At 35.9% G+C, this 21,642-nt stretch overlaps 1 protein-coding gene across 18 annotated transcripts in view; it reads right to left on the reverse strand.

Moving 5' to 3' along the window:
- MAST4 (microtubule associated serine/threonine kinase family member 4) overlaps window positions 1–21,642 on the reverse strand; it is an 818,549-nt gene that overhangs the window by 72,913 nt on the left and 723,994 nt on the right. For all 18 annotated transcript variants that reach the window (XM_056824832.1, XM_001381429.5, XM_056824829.1 and 15 more), the window contains 5 exons: window positions 19,772–19,841; window positions 14,649–14,727; window positions 12,772–12,926; window positions 10,429–10,504; window positions 8,533–8,742 (listed from right to left, as the gene is read on the reverse strand). In XM_056824832.1, the coding sequence (XP_056680810.1) occupies window positions 8,533–8,742; window positions 10,429–10,504; window positions 12,772–12,926; window positions 14,649–14,727; window positions 19,772–19,841 (590 nt within the window). The remainder of the gene's footprint in view (window positions 1–8,532; window positions 8,743–10,428; window positions 10,505–12,771; window positions 12,927–14,648; window positions 14,728–19,771; window positions 19,842–21,642) is intronic.

Below are 21,642 nucleotides of genomic sequence, written 5' to 3' on the forward strand. Positions count from 1 at the left end.
AAAGCACTAGGAATATGCAGAAAGGCAAAAGACAATTCTTACCCCAAAGGAGCTCACCTATGATGCTTTGAAGAAACACATGCTTGTAACCATAATGAACAAAGATGTTTTTAGCCGAATGGGGCAATTATTTACTCCTTATGGTATCACTAAAGAATTTTTAGCATAAAATCCCAGGACCATCATCAAGCATCCCCAAGGGGCTTGTGACTCACTAAACATTGTTCTATGAGACAGGCTGTGAGTTCCATGAGAAAAGAAGCCATGTCTTATCTAAAATTTGTATTTCCCTCTAACACACAGGGTAGATGTCTAGGGCAGGGACTCTTTCAGCATTTGCATCCTTGGCGCAGAGCTTAACAAATTTTTTTTCCTAAATTTAAATTCTTTATTTGTTTGTAACATTAAAATACCCAGCAAACTTCCTCCCTCACCTCCCCCTATTACTGAAGGTATCATTTGGCAAACATTCTTCAACCATCTTATGCAGAGTAAACACTCAAATGTCAGATTGAGATTTTTTTAAAAACATGGCCAACAAAGAATTTGCTTTGCTTGACTCTACATGCTTGTATGAGGGGCTTTGTTTTTCTTTTTCGCTGGAGAAGGATAGTGAGAAGGTAAGTAGAAAGGAAAAAGCCATTTTCATTCATATTTTAAAAAATTTAATTCAAAAGACAAAAGTAAATTTGTTTAATGAATGCATACAGAATGTGCCCCCTCCAGTCATACTCTATCTGCATATGTCATAATGTATTTGAATTTTGGAGTATCTGGACACATTCAATACGGTAATATTCAATACTACAATATTCAATAACTGTAACGAGTGGGTTTTTTCCTTTTCGTGTTTTCCCTCCTTCTTTTTACCTAGACATGAGGGGCAATAAGGTAGAGTGGAATGTGTATATTGGATTTAGATCCAGAGAACCCAGGTTTGAACTTCAGCTTTACTATTTTCTCCCTGTATGATTTTAGGCAAGTCATTTAACCTTCTCTGGGCTTTAGTTCCTCATCTGTAAAATCAGAGAGTAAGAGCAGTAGATGGTCTCGACAATCCCATCCAGCTCTAAAGCTTAAGCTATTATCATATGAAATTTAGTAAGTACATTTTGTAAAATCATACGCTATAAAGAATCAAAAGTCCAATTTTGTAACTACAAGCAAAAGGAAGGCCCTACTTTTCCCTGGAATTGTTTTTAAAGCTAGGTCAAACTTTTGGAGGCTTTTGACCCTGAACTATCTGCATGGTTAAGCCCAGGTGTCTGTGAGAATCAATGGAGTATATTCATTAACTGTAATGTCTTAAAGTTTTTCCTCTGCTATGGTTATGCTCTAAATCAAGAGATCAAGAAGCAAAGGAAAAGGGCATTGGTGCAATTATTGTGGTGACTAGATTGTATAGGAAAGTCATTGAAGAATAAGCAGAAAGTTTCTTTGTAAAGAGCAAAGCCCAGATCCGAGATGAATGAATGGTCCAAGACACAGCAATTGTGTTGGATGGAACCTTTTCAGATAGCTAACAAGGGCTCCTTAGGTGCTGAGAATACGCCAGCCACTGTGCGAAAGGCTCATCCTTTTCAGTGACTTTGACCAAATGCAACCATCTCCCACACTCTTTCTCCCTCTCTAATTTCTCCCTCTCTAATTATAACTTCAACTCAGTTCACAAATATACTCTAGTTTCCCTTATTCTATAAAATCTGTTTTCAAATGCCAAGATCCCCCTATCCCCTTTTTTTAACCCACTATCTTGTCAGTCTCATTCCTTTAACAGTCAAATTTCTGAAAAGAATAGTCTAAATTTAGCTTATATATATATATATTTACTAGCTGTGTGATCCCAGGCAAGTTAAACTTTCTCAGTTTCTTCCTATGTAAAATGGGGATAAAAATAGCAAATACTTCCCAGGGTTGTGAGGATAAAACAAGATAAAATTTGTAAAGTACTCTGCAAGCTTTAAGGTGTTATAAAAATGCAAGCTCTTATTATTGTTGTTGTTAACAAACTCTATTTCCACTTTTTCCTTCTTCATCCTTATTCCTCAATCTCTTAAAATAATATAACAATAGGTAACATTTATTTATATAGTGTTTATTGTGTGCCAGAGACTGTGCTAAGTGCTTCACCATTATCTTGTTTTCCCCCAGTGGTTTCTCTCTCTGTGAGTGAGACTCATTCTCTTGGCTAGTCTACTGTCATAACTGCACTGGTAGCTGAAAGCTTCATGCCTGGGGACCTACATTTCTGCATATCTAACTACCTTTTCTATGTTACCACCTGGATTTTTTGCTTAATTCAAATTCAAAATGTTTAAAATGTAACTTAATCTCTACCCCACTTCTGCTTTTACCCAATTTACACCACACCTAACTCTTATTTTTCTTTTTACCCTATTTCTCCACCTCCTCTATTTCTAAGGTCCTACCTGATACCTAGGCTCATAACCTCAGAGCCATCTTTCACTTCTTGTCCTCCTTTATTCATAACTCACCACATCCCAATCAGTTGCCAAGATCTATCAAGTCTACCTAATAAATAACTCTCACATCCAATACTGTCTTTGCCACTTCCACTGTAAGTACTCTAGTAAGGATCTCCTTATTTTACCTCTTAGCTGGACCTCCATAATGGCTTTTTTTCCTCTTTAAAGGGATGATGGCGGTAAAAGATTTCTAAATGGTATTTCTCTATTTTCTCCCTTCTACATCTAATTTTCACACTGCTGCTTGGTTAATCTTCCTAATTAATATTCGTCTGATCATGTGAATTCTCTACCCTAAAATTTTCAATATCTTTCCATTGTTTACTTTATAAAGTACAGACTTATTACCGTCATTTTTAAGACTCTTCATAAGCTGGTCCCAGACTAAACATTTAATCATTCTTCTTTACAGTTAAGCCAAATTAAATTATGTTCAGTTCTATGTTTTCAATCTATCCACAATAGTTTCCCTCATGCCACCTGCCATGCCCCTGGAATAGACATGTTCTATAATAACTTGTTGAAATCCTTCCCTCTTTTAGGTATTCCTCTCAAGAACTTCTGATCAAATTTCTCTTTCCTTCCTGAAATTTCCCATAGCTCTCTGGCTGGACTTCTCATAGGCATGGATTACATTCTTCCTTGTACTGTAGTGATTCATGTACATGTGGATGTCTCTGAATTAGATTGTAAACTCCTTGAGGAGAGAGCACAAATAATTTATCTACTTATATAGTATATATACTTTGCTTTTGGAAGGGTTTAACAAATGTTTGTGGAATTCTATGTATGAAAAAGCACAAAGTATGAGGCAAACATAGAAAAGGAAATAAAAAGGTACTTTGAGTATGTTGAAAAACTGAGTATGTTGAAAAGAAATACATACAGAGGGAAGCATGGGAAATAACTTTAATCTACTCATTCTTTAAGATCAGATAATTTAATTATGATTAATTTTTAATCTATGTTTCCATAGCCCTTTATTGAATATATTTTTATTGTGTTATGGTTTAGAAAAGGTACATTTAATATTTCTACTTTTATACATTTGTTTGGAAAGTTTTTGTCTTAATACACAGTCAATTTTTGCATACCTGCCATATATAGCAGAGAAAAAAGTAAATTTTCTGTTTCCCCTTAATTTTCTCTATTAGTCTATATTATTTAATTATATTTTTAAATTTATTTAATAATTATTTAATTATTTTTCTAAAACCCTTCATCTCTGGGAGATATATTTTTCTCTTTTTAAAAATGTCCTTTTTCAATATTTACTTTTCCCTAATTACATGTAAAAATAATTTTTAACATCATTTTATAAAATTTTTGAGTTCCAAATTCTCTCTATCCTTCCTCTTTCTCCATTATGAGAGATACCTTTATAAAGATTTAAAATACACTTAAAATTTCTAACTTTTTATCTTCAACAAGGACAAGGTTCTGTGAGATGTAATGAATAACAAGAAGCCATGTGCATTTTTTTCTTGCTTTTCAAAGATAATTATCATCTCCTCGTTCAGATCTTTTTAAAAATCCCCTTTCATTTTATATTGACAATAGAAATTGGATAATGAGGTTCTTATCTAATATAATGCTATCACTATTTTATGTATCTATGAACAACCTGAAAAACTGAACAAAATATTAATAGCTTTCTGAACAACTTTGCAAGGGACAAGGTAAATTCTGAAGTAGCGGAAAAAAAGGTTATCTCATTAAGTTGCTTAAATTATGGAAAAAAATCTCATAAAACTTCAAAAATACATATTAATTTCCTTTCCAACTTCCACACATTACCATATAAAATAAAAAGACAGATGTTAATATTCAAAGAAGATTTTATCTACTAATTTACAATTACAAAAGGGAAAAGAAATGACAACAGCTGTGATTAAAAGAAATTCTGTTTAAAAGAAAACTACAATTGGGAAGAGAAACATTTGTTCCTGGGTGTCAGCAATGTTCTACTAAATGAAAACACTAATAGATACCATAAACATGTCTCTATTTTAAGCCCTAGTCAAAATAAAATTGTGACCCAAATCTGAAAGTAGGTTATAGATTCTGTTCAGAAACACACCTAAGCAAAAGGACTGAGAAATCCAAAAAGCATTCAATTTGAATTGACCTCAACCTCAGAACTTTAAAAAAGCTTTAGCTAAATCAGGCTGTTCAAATCCCAGATGGACACTTGCCAGAGTTATGCAAAAGAATGGCAAGAGGTCTTAAGTGGCTATAGGAAATCCTTGAATGTCTATCACAGCTGGGAACCAACAAATAATGTATTCAAAGAAAATCAAACTCCATTTTCCCACACTGTGATTCTGGGGAGGACACCTTTGTCAGCCTGGTGATTTGTTTTTGTATTTTTTTAAACAAGCTCAGCCCTTGATATCTATGGTAAATATGATTTGGAAGAGCATTTTAGATGTTGAATAATTTAGATATTGAAAAGTTAAATGGTGAATAGAAATGTTTATCTGTTCCACATAGGGGCACTATAAGAAATCTATGAATGAATGAATGAACATTTATTAAGCAACTACTAGGTGCTAGGCTGGCTGCTAAGGATGCCATCACAAAAATTAAATCATCAATATATTCAGAGAGTTTACAATGAAACACAAAAGACATTCTTATTGCCAAGGAATGGTTTTCATGCTGTAAATATACACTTCTCTCTTCACAAATAGTGAAATATAGTCTTGCTATAAACCAATAAATATGATTTGGTCATCACATATTATGATGTCAACTCAACATTCTAGATTTAACCCACTTGAAAAAGAAATTCATCCATGAAACAGGCTAGCAGGTCTAGAATAGACTGAAATAACTGGGGGGGGGGGACCCTGGAATCACTGGCACACATAAGCTGCTGAACAAAATAGGAGAAAACGTGAAACTATGCTGTGTCCACTATGAATTTATTACATAATTCAACTAGATCTTCACAGTTGCAAGGCAATCCATTTATACCTCCCCAATTAGCTCTAGCCTATTCACCACAGACTAGCCTCCAAACCTTTTCATCCCTCCTCATATCTCCTATAGCTTTCACCTTCTCCCATCATCTCAGCTGAGAACCTTGCCACATATTTTACTGAGCAAAATCAAAGTCATAAACTGACATCCCTTTTCTACCCCCTCCTCATCTCATATCACCCAGATACCTTCTATCTCTATCTTCTCTTTTAACCTTGTATCACATGGTGAAGCAGGCCTTCTACTTGCCAAAGCAAAGTTTTCTAAATGCACTAGTGATCCTATTCCATTCTGTTTTCTGTAGCAGATTTTTTCCCTTATCACATCCCCTTCACGTTTCAATCTCTGCCTGTCTAATGGCTGATCCCTTATTACTTACAAATATGCCCATATCTCTCCCATTCTCAAAAAACCTTCACCTGATTGACTTCTTTGCTCTTCTCCTATATTTCCACTTTTGTGGCTAAAGTTTTTGAGAAGGTCATCAATAATAGGTGCACCCACTTCCTTTCCACTCACGTTTGTTTTAATTCCCTATAATCTGGCTACCAGTCTCAATGTTTGCCCCAAATTGCTCTCTCCAAAGTTACTAACAATCTCTTAATTGCTAAATGTAGGAGTCTTTTCTCAGACCTTATCCTTCTGGACCTCTCAATAGTCTTTGACACTATTGGTCACTCTCTCCCACTTGATATTCGCCTCTCTAGCCTTTCAGGACACTGGTTCTCCTACTTATATGATCATTCCATCTCAGTTTCTTTTGTTGGATCTTCATCCAGGTGATGTCTGTTAACTGTGAGCATACCTCAGAGTTCTGTGCTTTTCTTCTCTATATATATTATTTCACTTGGTGATCTAATTAGATCCCATGATTTCAATTATTATTGTTTTGATGCAGATGATTCTCCAGCCCTAATTTGTCTGCTAACCTCCAGTTCTATCTCTCCAATTGCCTCTTGGATGTCTCTAACCAAATGCCTTATAGATTTCTTAAGCTCAACATGTCTAAAAGGGAACTCATTATCTTCCTCCAAATGCTTCTCCATCCCAAACTTCCCAATTATTATCATGGTCACCACCACAATCCTGGTCATCCAGAATCAAAAACTAGATATGATCCTTAACTGCTCACCTCTCTCTTAATATCCATATCTAATCTATTGTTATTGGCCCATCAGTGCTACCTCTGAAACATATTAAGCATATGTCTCCTTCTCTCCTCCAATCCCATCTTGGGGAAGACCACCCAGCTATTAAAGTGATCTTCCCAATGTGTGGGGCCGATACTGTTACATTCACTCCCCATCCTCACTCAGTAAACTCCAGTGACACCCTATCATGTTCTTTTCCTGTGTGCTCTGATCCAGTGATCCAATGGCTCCTTTGCTGTTCCTCACACAAGAGCCCAGCTCCGGACTCTGGGCATTTTTTCTGGCTGCCTGTAAGCTCTCTCCTCACCTCATCTCAGCCTCCTAGCTTCCTCTGCAAAGTTCCAGATTAAATCCCATCTTCTACAGAAGCCTTTCCTGACCCCCTTTCATACCAGTTTTGATTAATGATCTAATAGGTCATTTGTACATCATTTGTATATTGTCTCCCCCATAAGACTGGGAATCCAAGGTCAAGGGTGTCTTTCATCTTTCTTTGTAACCACTAGGGCTTAGCACAGTGTCTAGCACATAGAAGGCACTTAATGTTTAGAAAACATATGTAGTAACATGACTAGAGCTCTACTTTGATGAATGAACACAATCTGTTCATGAGAGAGAGAGAGAGAGAGAGAGAGAGAGAGAGAGAGAGAGAGAGAGAGAGAGAGAGAGAGAGAGAGAGAGAGAGAGAAGTTGTATATGTTCTGAAAGGTAGGAAAGATTCTTTGTAGGATCAAGTACTCATGGGCAACAAAGAGATACTTAGATTGAAATGGGAAACACTGGACCAATCTGGCAACAATGGGATCGTTATATAAAGGAGCAATGGAATTAAAGGAAGCCTCAGCCACAGGGCTTATTGGCAGCATTTTTGGCCTTTACCTATACCTCCTGACAAGAGACTTGATATTTAAAAAATCCTAATTGCCCCTTGGGGAATCAAAAGTCATTTACATGGATGCTCTTTGTTATGATTTCCTCTAGTCCTTTCAATTAAAAATTGCACCAGGATTAAGGTTATTGCTTGCTGTTAAGTCAAGCATACTTTAGTAGTGAGCTGACAATGTGGCCTAGCACACATATTCCCTCACTAAAAATTTCCACTAAGAATCAGTTTTTATGGAGTTATTGTGCTTATTTACATATTTCTGTACTAAGGGTACAATCTTGAATGATATTAGAACTGGGCCACAGTGTCCCATAATACATTTAGACAAAATACATTTTATTTACTTGATTACCAGTTTTATTTGTGGTTGATCTGTTTCAATTAGTTAGAGGAACTAGTCTATTATTGATTTAGTCCATTCAGTCCTCTACCTCCAACCACTATCCCCCTTTCCACCTCCTCATATACACTCCCAGGGCTGTCATGAAGAGTTATTGTATGCAAGTGTTAGGCCCAGACAGGTTCTCTCTTTATCTATCATTTTGGAAATGGGATATATTTTTTTTTTAAATAAGAGCTGACACTACTGAAAATTTAAGGTTTGCCATTTGCTACCCAACACCATGCAGGTTAATTAACAGGGCATATGGCCTGGAAGAAGCTGGTACTTTTCCATTTACCCTTTTCAGATATTAGTTCTAGATAGCTTCATAAAGGCATACACATATACACAGGCAATTTATAACTTGCGGACTAGGGAAAAAAATGACTCCTTCTAAATCCTTTGCAATCCACTTATCCTGGAGTCATACATTGTTGGGCCCTGAGGTTTCTGTAAAGGTTACTGCATTAACTTTTTAATTACATTAAACAACAACCAGTATGAATTTATAGCACTTTACCGTCCATTTTTTTCCCTTGAGACAGCAAACTCAACTACTTCCTCGCAACAACTTTTAAGCAAATGTTCTCATACAATTTTTCTGGAAAAGATAATTATCTCTGTACAATGCACGGTTCATACCTCCTGTAGCAACTTATCTAATTTGTGCTGTAATTCAAGGAAGTATCGTGAGGTGATGAGTCCCTGGTGGGATTTATCCAAGCAATCTCGAGCCAGTTCAATGATCTGATGGTGGGTAAAACTGAGCACTCCATCTGCCAGGGGGAGAACGTTATCAGGAGAATAGTTGGTGATAATTTCCTTAAGTCGTTCTTCCATTTGGGCTGTAGCCTATTTAAGGAAGAAAAAAAAAACAACCAGGTATGATATAACATGCACATGTATATCACCAATTATCTTAACACAATAAACGAGCACTTTCTGAAGCCTGTGGCTATTTTAAAGGACAAGTATTGATGATAATCTTATAAGTACTACTATATAAATGATGCTCAATAACATAGAGTGCTAGCCATCCATATTCACTGGCTTGCAACCTATCAAATGAATAATGGCCTGTGTTAAGTTTCTCCCTCTAGCTTAAATAATGTGCAAACACTGGGATACCTTCATTTCTTACTACTTCAGATGTTCTGTCAAATATGTCCAGTGGTCTTTGCTATTGTCGTTTTAAGGAACTGTCATAGGAACGTGACTAATGATTTTATTAAAATGAACAACTCCAAAGTGAGGAAATTCTCTTGACCAATTCAGATATTAATATCTTCTCTGTAACTTACAAACTTATAACCACTCAGCCTAAAGTGATGAATGGTTAAGTGACTTGCCCATGTGCCAAAGGTGGGTCTTGAACCCAAATCTTCTGGCTATGAGGCCACTCCTCTATCCATCATAGAATGCTACTTGTCTTGTTACCTTGAATTCTGAAGGCTCAAGAAGATTCTCTTGTTAAATCTTCTACGATTTCCCTTTCTAATTTCATTCAATTACATGTAAGGACCTATTGCCTAATCCTGACTCCTGGCCTAAGATATCCCTAATCATATGTTGTCATGCTCCCTCTTTCTCTGGTCTTTGCTTCTCCTTAACACCCACGTCTCTCCCCAGTTCAGAAAATAGTTTCTTTGTAGAGTCAATGTCTACTTTCCTGCTGAACAACTGACATGTGATAAATAGCTCAAACTGTTTTAATCAATGACATCAATGTTGGACTCATTAAAAATAATAAGCACTCTGCTCCTGATTTATGAAACCAAAGGTTTCCTTTTGTTCCCTTCCTTGGGGTTACAAGAGTGGGAGGGCTAAAGCAGGAACAAAATGGAGAATTTTCCAACTGTTTTTCCTTTGCCCAAAAATGCAAACTGGGGAATGAGTATAATGATAAGAGATGAATGTCATAGCTCCTCTTGGCCAAGATTCATTCATGATAATCCAACTCTGATTTTTTAAGTTAAATGAGCACACTTGCCACTTTCAGATCTCAGTTAATAAAATAACCATCAAAATATAATGGGTGAAGTGGGAAGGCTGTGGGAATAGACAGGGTTGGGGAGAGAGATAGGGAGAAAATAATGAAGACAATCCAAAACTCATTCTGGCTGTATGTAGGGATAATCTATAAGATTATGGGTGAAAAGGAGAGGAAAAGAAAGAGTTTCTCATGGCATAACAAGTTATTCCTTGAACAGAGCTAGTATGAAGGGACCAGAAGCTACTTTTGATGTTAAATAAAAACTACTAAGCAATAGCTTCCCAGGAGGATAGGCAAACCAAATATAACCAGCAAAAAATTCATTTTAGAATCAGTTCAGTAATACATAAAGAGAGAAGGGTCAGTTCTCAGCAGTTCTTTTTAAAATTATAGTGATCTTATCTTTCTAATAAGAGTTCGCTGCTTTATGAAACTCATTACCGGATTGGATCATTACTTCCAATAACAAAACCCACCATACACACACTTAAAGTCTACGCTGCCTGTTAGTAGAGATGCCGTGCATCTTAAACACAATTCATTACCTTTGGGAACCTTTCTTTGTAGACATGGTTCATCATAATTATTTCATGGTCACAGCAGGCGGGAGAACGTCCAGGGCTGCAAGTGAAGCACATTATCCTTTTAAACTTGTCACAGCATGTAATGAAAGAAGGTTTCATATTTATAAACAATCTGTTTGCATGCAAAGTACTATGCAGCCTTCGTTACAAAAGCAGATTATGTAATAAACTACAGAATCAGCCATTTGTGTGTGTGTGCATGTGTCTGTGTGTACACACACATACTAAATAGTACATGAGACAGAAAAGATGAGATTCCACAAAATGACCTTACATTAGAATGCAATACTGATAGCAGCAATTTTATCTGGTTAAATTAGACTTTATTTTTTTGTTTTAATATTGGTGAAAAGAGCTCAGGAAAAGCAATTAAAATAGTATCTAAAACAAAAGGCACCTGAGAGTAAAGTTCTTTTATTAAATTTAATATAGTCACTAACATTAAAACAATGCACAATAACATGGATACTTGAAATCAGAGGTTCTTGGCTGTGTATGTGTGTTTGTGTGTGTGTGTGTTTGTGTGTGTGTGTGTGTGTGTGTGTGCGTGCACATGCCAAGGGCCCCTTTGCCAATCTAATGAAGCCTACAGATCCCTTCTCAGAATCACTTTTTCTAAACGTATAAAATAAAACACAAGGGGCAACTGCCAGGCGGCTCAGTGGATTTAGGGCCAAGCTCAGAGATGGGAGGTTCTGGGTTTAAATATGGCCCCAGACACATTCTAGCTATGGGAGCTTAACCCTGATTGACTAGCCCAGTGATGGCAAACTTTTTAGAGACTGGGGGCCCAAACGACAACCCTCATGCTGCCTGTGAGCCCCTTGCTTTACCCCAGACAGGAGAGGGAAGAAGCACTCCCATTAGGCAGCTGAGCAGAGGGGCAGGTGATGGGAGACATGTCCTCAGGCATGGTGGAGAGGGAGAAGGGAGCAGCCCCCTCTGGCAAGTCTGTCACGTGTGCTATAGGTTCACCACCATGGGCCTAGCCTTTTCACTGCCTTTCTGCCTTGGAACCAATACAGAGAATTGATTCTAAGATGGAAGGTAAGGGTTTTAAAAATATAAATAAGTAAAATAAAATAAACAGGACTAGAAAGGAAACCAATTAAATTGAAATATTTATTAATACACTTAAAAACCCACAGATCCAATGTTAAGAATTCTTGCAGCAGTCTGCCTCATAATATTGAAGTAGTTTAAAATTATTTCATAGCATAAGTCCCACATTGAGTATTTAAGCATTTAATCATCAAAACACATTTATTAACTATAGATTGGAATTGGGAGACTGAGTGAGGGAGGCACTATGTCTTGGCAAATCTACTGTGTATGGAATATGGAACATGCATAAACATTCAGCCAAGAAAAAAACAAAACGGCTATGAGATCTTGGGAAACATTGAGAGAGGAACACAGAGAAGAGAGTCCAGTTATACTTTGCCCTGGTCAAATATCTGGGATCTTATGTTCACTACTGGGCATCAGAGTTTAGGAAGGCACTGATACTGGACAAGATCCAGAGGAGATGGCCTAATCAGGATAGTGAAAAGCTGTAAGCTCATGCTAGATAAAGATCAGTTGAAGAAAATGGGGATGTGTGGAGAATAGAACACTGGGGGCAGGGGAGGGGTGAGTTGGTTGCTGTTTTCAAGTAGCTGAAGGACTGACCATATGGAAGATAGATTAGACTTGTTCTCTTTGTCCCCTGGGGTATATCTAAGACAAAAGGGGGAAGTTGCAAAAAGGCAAATTTAATCTTAAAGTCAGGAAGAATTTCCTAACAATTTGAATTATCCAAAAGTAGGATGGGCTACATTGGGACATTGTAGGCTCAGCTTTACTGGAGGTATTAAAGCATATGGCAGTGGGAATTGTTGTAGGGGAGATGCTGATGCCTTAAAAGATGTCTTTCAATGATAATAGAATTATTTTAAGTGAACAAATATGCTCATAATCATTAAGAAATCAAATCATATTGCAAAATGGAATTGGGAAAAAAGTAAGCTTTAAAAAGAATTATGTTGGGATAGAAGTTCTCAAACTTTTGGGTTTCGAGACCCGTTACATTCTTAAAACTGAGAAACACCCCCATCCCCCAAGAAGAGTTTTTGTTTATGTAGATTGTAGGTACCAATATTTACCATATTAGAAATTAAACCACTTTAGAATTATTAAGACAGTGGTTTTGATCCTGCAGACCCCTGAAAGAGTTTCAGGGACCTCCAGACCATGCTTTGAGAAACACTGCCATAGGAGAGAAATCAGTCAATCCAAGAGAATAAGTTTCCAATGAAAAGTTACCTGAGACTTCGAGAACGGGGGCGCATTGGAGTGTTCCTGCATCTGTTTTCAGTGGTGATGCTTTCAGTGCAGAAATGTTTTGACAAAAAGTGTAATTCATCAGGTGTTGGTTGGTAGGGTAACTGATGCAACTTCTCCTGGGAGGAACAGGATGACTGCAACAAGCCCAGCAAAGTTAGGTTATATGTCTGCGTCAGAACAGAATTCCTCAGACAAACATGAGATGACCTAAACTTCACAAGCCATATTAAGGAAGGCTATTTCATACTATATTTGTAGTTATAGGTGAAGGGATTATTCCATGAATTTCTAAAGCAATACTCTAAAAGGTCAAAATGTCTTACTAGATTCTTCATCTTGCTAGTCCACAAAATAGTCTTTTGGAATAGGCTATGATATGTTTCCTTTGCCTCCAAATGTAGGCAGGAGACATGGGGTCTAGTACTAGCTTCTCACACTATCTCCAACTCTATGGACTCTTTTCTAAGTCTTAGATTCTTCCTCGATAAAATGAGAGGGCTGAATTAGATGGTTTTCTCTAGGGTTCCCTTATGATTCCAAAGTACTGCAGTTTTCTATCTCTGAGGTTCACTTCAAGAATATTTTGAATCTTAGATGACAAGAGAATTTCCTTCGTTCTTCTCACACGGGAGAAGGCTTTGTATCATGACTATTATATTATCTGGCTTCTCTTGCTTAGGTGAAAGTGCTTTTTTAGGATATCATTTCTTTTCATTTTTATTTTCAGTTTCAAATCTTCCTCCATCCCTCCCACAAATCAATGAGAAGAAATAAAATAGAATACTGGATGCAATTATAATGTGCCAAATCTCTGGAAATTATTTACATTATCTTGGATAAAATGGTGGAATTTCTTTGTGGGGAGGGAGGGCATCATTTCAAAATGTGTTTCCACGGGAAGGTTACCATGTTTTTGACTTTTATGATGTGGTTTGGTTTCCAATAACAAGGGCTCTGCTAAAATTTGGTAATCACTTTTTATCAGCTGGAAGCTTGTTGTCACTCAGTTGGGTTTTTTCTTTTTTTTTTTTAAGTGCGCTTTGCTCATGTGTACAGTACATTTAGTTTCTGATGGAAACCAAATGAAATTGTCTGGATAGTTCTCAAAAGAAATAGATGATAAATTAAATGCCAATGCCAAATCATATCAGAGTAACAGAAGGAAAAATAAGGTACCTCCCTCCTTGACACCGACACACAATACTGAGACAGGAAATATGGTGATCAAGGAAGGATGGAGGTTTGAAATGTGTTTTGAAAAGAGCACATATACTGTACAACCAATATTAGTAATATACAGGCAAAATGCATAGACTAGAAGATTTACATATTTGAAATTCTTTCCTAAAATCTCTATAGAATCTAGGCCAGTGATGGCAAACCTTTTAGAGACTAAGTACTCAAACTGCAACTCTCACATCTCATGTGAACTGTCCCACACACACACCTTACCCCAGACAGGGGGTTAGGGGGAGGAGGAAGCCCTCCTATTGGGCTGGTGGGCAGAGGGGCAGGACCTATGAGAAATGTCCTTGGGTGTGTGGAGGGGGGGGAGGAGCCCCCTCCAGCACACATGCCATAGGTTCACCAAACACAAGATCCAGGCTGATGTTAAAAGGTTATCACTTTATAAAGTTATGTTTCCTAATCTTGGAGTTTATTCTTGGGTACCACAAAGGAAAAGCTTTCAATCAAAAGTCCTATGTGTTTTATTTGCCAAGGCATCACTAGATGCAAAATCTATTCAGAATAGCAGATATACACAAAACAGCCAATCCATTCTGCTGGTAATACATTAAGAAAAAATTACCTGCATGATACCTAGGTAGGAAGTAGAAAAAAAATCAGACACTTACAGATACTGTGGAACTGGGTGTATTTGTTCCATAGCCAGAAGAAGGGAGAGAGGCCAAAGACCAACGACGTCCATCAGTCCTATTGAGACACTGAATTTAGTGCAAGCCAATACCAGAGTATTCTCATACAGAAATCTCAGAGTAACTCGAGTATTTTCAGACAAGTGAATGGCACAATAATACACACAAGGGTGTATGAGAATGGGTAAACTCTCACCAATGATCAGGGTAAACAAATATTATGCACCAGGTTGACTTTTATTTAAACAGAATCAATAGGCTGAAGCAAGTAGAAACTGAATGGGCTGATCCATAATATTGATCTCTCACTAATATACTTTGACAAAATGAATACCAGGGATAATTATAACTGTCAGGCTCAGCAGATTCAAATTAATGAGAAATAAAGGGATGGAGGAAAATACCCCACCAAGTAACAGATAATTTGGAATCACGGTCCTCCAAAAGCAGCAATTTACATTGAGTCTAAATTACATCACTGGTACTTATATATGTCTGTGTGGAATTCATTTGCATAAAAAGCATTGTACTTCCTAATTTATAAGTAGGTTGTTGGTTTCTTTTTTGTTTTAAAATAAATGTACCTCTAAAAGAGTGGACGTGGGGAGTTTTCCCAGTGGTTGAAGCCTTTGTGGCTAATTGTTTTAGCACTAAGAAAATAACTGGTCTTAAAATCTGCATTCCTTGGAATTATGCCATTGTCCCAGCCATACAGCAGTGTGGTGACTGTAGCCTTTTGAAAAGTTTATGAGTAAACAGCTATCCATCTAGATAGCTGACAGCAAAAGATTTTCTGCCTATCACAGTAACTGGGTGCAAGGCAGACAGGAGAGGTGCCAAAGCTTTTAGGAAAATTTCCTCAATTCTTAAGGAAGCTTGATTTTATTCTCATGCTAGCCAGATGAGACTGCTAAGCTACAGAGTGAAGGTCATTCAAAGGATCTGAGGGAAGGGAACATAAGGTAACTAAGCTTGTTTAGGAAAAGAAATGGGAAACACTAAGGAATAGGGAACCTAAAACCTCTAAAAATAAAAGCATTTGTGTCTTTCTTTGTAAATCCAGAAACAATTGTCTTAACAATTAGATAACAAAATGAAAACACATACACAGACATAAATGCACACAGATTCTAGTTAGTTTGTCAAGAAGGATAACAGCCTGACATACATATAAAAATGGGGAAGAATATTTCGGAGGGCTACTGGAATCACACTTCAAAATGGAATTTATTTGTAGCCATCATTGCATCAATCTAGCAAAAAAAAAAAATGAAAGGCAAACACAAAGAAAATTTAGAGTCTACACTTACACATACAGTTCAAACAATGGGAAGTCAATAACTCCAATAGGACTGGACTTCAGCTTGAAAAATGCCATAGTTAACTATTAATGTGAAAAATGAACATTCTGGACTAAAATGAAACTCAAGGTAAAGGAGGCCAGCATGACTGGTGGTTGACTTGTATGGCCCACAGAGACAATATGGATAAATTCAAATGGATGCACATCACAGACTATATGTTTTAAACAAAATTTACCTGTCATTTCTGTGCCCATGACTGGAGGATAATTGAATCAAGAATGTTTAAAGAACAGAAGCAAAATAACATATGTAAATACACTGGGAAAAATGGGATTTAAATCAACTATTATTATTTTATCCCCAAATAAATTAAATCAATTGAACTTGCTGCCAGATACTAAATATGAAATTATCAAAGATATATGTTCAAAAGAGGTATGCAAATAACTAAAAAAATGGATAGGGGACATAATTCCTGGGGAAATTTTTTCTTTGATTAGTCATTAAAGATTAAAAAATGAAAAACCTTCTGTCTGTACTTTATACCTAAAAAGTGGACATATTTTTTATTTTGTTAAAAAAGGATATTACTTAAGAAGAATTATTCAGTCCATTTAATATCAATCATCATAAACTAGTCACTGGAAAAAGTGAGGAATGACATTTCCCTCACCATGATTTTTTTTGTGAGTGTATGATTCATTATCTCTCCTTTCCCTTAGGTACCAATGAACATCTTTCAGATGAATGAACAATTCCAAGAAATGTGATCTTATTAGTTCTGAAGCATAAATTATATTTTCTTACTATACCAAAGATACAACTGGAAACATGTTAAAATGAGAGCGTGCATTGTATATGGTATAGTTGTGGACCAACCATAAGTTGTACTTCCTTTGGCTATCTCAATTTTGGGGGGCATCTTCAGTTGAATGAGGTGAAAAAGGGTCACTGTGTTTTCAATTACCATTATAGCTATACATCATAAGGGTTTTTTATGCTTAGAAGAAAACAGAATCTTTTAAAAAATAATAACAGCCTGGAGATGGAAGGTCTTGAGTTTGAATTTGGCCTCAGATGCTACCTAACTGTGTGATCCTGGACAAGTTACATAACATATATTGCTTTTCTGCCTTGGAACTGGTACATAGTATTAATTTTAAGACAGAAGGTAAGTGCTTAAAAAAAAAGAAGAATTACCTAGAACTACCATTTGGAATCTACTAGTTCAATTCAACATTGCCACTTGGCAGTTGCCATCAATAAAAGTCTAGGAAGAAAATTCAACTCACAAAGCTCTTGCTAGAAGAGCTTTCCCTTATAGTTAAGAGCTGTAGTATGTTAAATAAAAAAAAAAAAGAGGGAAAATTTGTTGGAAATAGAGGATACAAATAACCAGCAAAAGCATTTCAATGTTGAGGAAAAAATATGATGATTTCTCTTCTACTATAAAGAAAGGGGAAACATTCCAAATATTAACTTGGCTTTCAATGAAGAAAAAGAATTTGTTTAATTTCAATATTTCCTTGGGCACACGGGATAAAAAAACATCCATTTTGGAACTTTTTGCATTCAAATTAAATCGAGGACATTCTAATTCCCTTCTTCCCTATAAAAACAGCCTCTCAAACTGTTCTTCAGGAAAGGTTGTTATGATCAGTGAATAATGCCATGGTCGGCTATATCTATAGTTCTACTATAAACTCTTTTCAAGACTTTACAACTTGCTTATGAAAATGTACTCTGGGATTTCACTTGGCATATATAAAACCTTGGGCTGCAAAGAGAGATCTTATGATTAGCTAGCATTTATATGGTGCTGTGTGTTTCCAACAAAACTGAAAGCAATTTACAATTGTTAGTTAACCTCCATAACTCCTTTGAAAAGGAAGATAAAGTTATTACCTCCATTTTGCAAATGAGGGAACTAAGGGATAGAAAGGTTAAGTAGTTCTAGTCAGGTCACCCAGCCTAGTCAAAGCTACAATTAGAACTGAAGGGAACATGATTCTTGGATACCAGCCTCAATCTACTAAACCACATTGCCTGTGTCAATCCTTTTATTGCAAATTTCATTTTAAAAAATTTAGCATTAATAAAATGGATTTGATACTTTTTATACCAACAGTTACTTTTGAAAGCAGTCATATATCATGATGTGACTTTGTAATTTTCAAATCAGTCAATGTGGAATTATAATAGGGTACCATATCGATAGCTTCTTCTGGCATTCAGTATATGATTGATATGAGGTCTAGAAACATTACTGCTAGATTTTTTCCCTCTTTATCCAAAAACAAAAGGATGTCCAAATTTAGTTCTGATAAATTATCTCAGCTCATGTTAATTTTTGTCTAAGTTTTTTATTGCCAAAATGAAATATGCTTGGAAAAATTTTTTTTCAGCCCTTCAGTTTATGAATGTACACCAAAAGGAATTGGGTGGGGGGAGATCCATCTGTATAATTTCCATGTTCCCCACATGAAAACAAATTCTCAAAACCAGAGACAGATCCCATAATATTAAACAAGTATAATACCAACATGAGTTTATATAACTAACAGGGTTTAGAGTTAAATATATGATCACTCATGCTCCTACCCAAATTAATATTTTTTGAAGGAGTATGTAGGGAGTTCCATCTGGAAATTTACACAGAAATGAACCAAAGCTCTCCTGTGATAATCCACGGTCACAGTTTATGGTCTATTTGACAAAAATTAACATGCCTGGGGGCTCCTGTATGTTTATGTTTTTATCAGGGAAGCCAAATTCATCTATTCTTCAATCACACACTTAATTACTAGGAACCCTCCACATTTATAAATCAGACAGGATTATGAGAATATGATTTGTATTCGTTTTAATTGCATAGTGTAATAAGATTTGTACCTCTTTAGTATGTTTCCTTTATTTTCTAAGATACTAAAATGCACTAATTATTTTTCCTTAATTTCATAGGTTTCTATTCTGAAGAACTAATAAAAATGATCCTAATGGAGAAAAGGGAAAAAAAAAACCCCGACTCGCTTTTTAAGGACCTTATTAATACCTTTATGACACCTGAGTGTCACTGGTATATATTTTATTTCTTAGTGGATGAATTCCATTATCAATATTCTACAGAAAATCACAAGATTTGTCTAACCTGCCCACTATTATGCCTTCTTTAAAGTTCCTAAAGTAAGCCCACAACTAAAGTTAAGTAAGACTTACTTTGAGACAAGTATATATTGTGTTCTTTCTGTCCCCAAGACATGAAGAGCAGCTAGAAAGATGCTAGATTGATAAAAGGAAGCGATAACATGAGAATTCTGCTATCTAATGAAACCTATTGGTTCAGTGATTTTTTTCCCCCATATCTAAAAGGCCTTATTAAGGATATATTTAACCTTTTTAAAGATTTAAGTTTGGTTTAAAGAAAAGAAGCAATTATAGTTCCCAAATCCAGTTTAAAGCATAATATTTGAATATGGAAGCAAAAATGGTATGTTTCTTTTTTTTTTAATTGGAGAAGAAAAATGAGTTGAGTTTTGTTATAATTACTGTCCAGGCAAAAAGTGAACAATTAACTTCTTATTGAAAGAGTCAAACTCACTAAAGTTCCTATTTTTGAAGATCACATGATTTGTGGGACTAGGCATGGAAATTGATTCATGAAATGGTAAATATAGGTTTATGTGTCAAATTTTCATAGGTATCCGTAACATTTCCTCCCCACTCTATAATCTAATATCCAGACACACAGACACACAAGCATGCATGTGGACAGATATATACCCACACAAATACACCTACCTTCGTGCAAAAGAAAAGTGGGCTGAGGCACTAGGGGAAAAATTTCTTGGGCTATCTTGAGGACTATTTCCTGTTGAGAAGTAGAGACAAAATAAAATAAGCTTTTAAAAATCTGGATCACTTTAGGCTTCCAGTATTATTCTGTAGTTGCGATTTCTCAAGGAACTAGATGACAAAAAAAATTATAATCACATATATTTCCCATAACAATGTTCTGGAGTATAAGAGCAAAAATATGACTTTCAGTGAAAGCATGTGCATAAACAAATTCTTTCATCATCAACCATAATTATTGATCATCCTCAAAGTCTAAGTGTTAATAAAATAACAAACAAAATCTATATATCTTACAAATTATATTTCAAAGTATGTTTTTAGTTTAAGAAGGCAACTAGGACAGGATAGATATTATTTTGTTAAAATTAGGTCTCTGTCATCATAGGCATTTATTTTAGGGACAGATGTACTATATCTGATCTTAAAATATTTAATAAATCAAAACAATAGTACCTAAGAAGAAAGGACAGCATACATTAATTTTTATTCTTTTTATTCAATATTTCCCTATTACATTTTTTAAATTAGTAACATTTATTTTTCAAACTTATGAGTTCCAAATTCTCCCTCCCTCCTAAGCTCTTTGAGAGGGCAAGCAACAGGATATCAATTATTCATCTGAAGTCACGCAAAACATATATATTTCTAGTCGGAGTATTTCTAAAATGGATAGAGTAGTTATTCTGGAGTCAAGAAGGTCTGAGTTCAGATTTGGTCTTAGATGATCACTAGTTGAATAATCCCTGGGCAATTCACTTAAACTCTGTCTCCTTTAGTGTTCTCAACTGTAAAATGAAGATAAAAACAGCACCTACCTGCTAGAGTTATAATAAGGATCAAAGGAAGTATATTATTTGCAAAGCTCTTACACAGAGGGGAGGGAAGGGAGAAAGGGAGACAATTTGGATCTTACAATTTTGTAAAATATGATGAAATTGTTTTAACATGTGGGAAAATAAAGTAGCTCTTAGCACAGTGACTGATACACATCACTTAATAAATATTTGCTCCCACCTCCAGCCACAAAAGGACAAGTACTTTTATTTTGAAAACCCTGAAAATCACTGGTGTTTGAATAAGATGATGTCTTGTTGATGTTTTTCTTTGCAATTCCTCTAATTTGAACCAGATGGACTATGAATTGTTAGGCTGCCTTAAAAATTCAGGACTCTCCCAAAGCACGCTGCATTTCTCAGATAGATCAGGATACAGGGAAGTTGTCTTTTTCCTAAGTGATGTGGTGCAGGGATGGTTCCTTGTAAGGAGGGCACCTCCTCTGGGGGCTTGTTACTTTCTCATATTAGCCTCAACCTGCTGCTGATCATTGACAAAGCTTGGCAGGCAGCTGGTGAGAGGAAGTTAAGGGGTACTCCAGCTTGTCCCTGTCTTTTTCTGCATATTTAATTAGAAAGGCTGAACTGTCTGAGGACATGATGGAAATGCAATCGGTTTAATTTTTATTTTTGAAAGGACAAAAAGAAAGAGAAAAAAAATCTTGAACTAGATCTAATCTTTTTTTTTTTTTTTTCCTGAAATAAGCAAAACTACTCCAGGAAAAAAATGCCCAGCCATTAACAGCAAATCATTTACCACACTACTGGTTCCTTAATGAAATTTATAACTCTAATTAGGTATAAGGAATGCAAGACTTCAGTTTAAAGCCAACGTCTGGTTGTAAAGGGGCAAAAATTACTACCCATCTGCAGAAAGAATAGACCAACACATTAGGGAAGATACATTTAGGGCTACCTTAGGACGTGCAGAGTTGCTACAATTCTACAGAAAATTTTCAATTAACTTAAGGTTGCAAATTT

This window comes from Monodelphis domestica, chromosome 3 (genome assembly GCF_027887165.1).
Source record: "Monodelphis domestica isolate mMonDom1 chromosome 3, mMonDom1.pri, whole genome shotgun sequence".
Taxonomy (NCBI): domain Eukaryota; kingdom Metazoa; phylum Chordata; class Mammalia; order Didelphimorphia; family Didelphidae; genus Monodelphis; species Monodelphis domestica.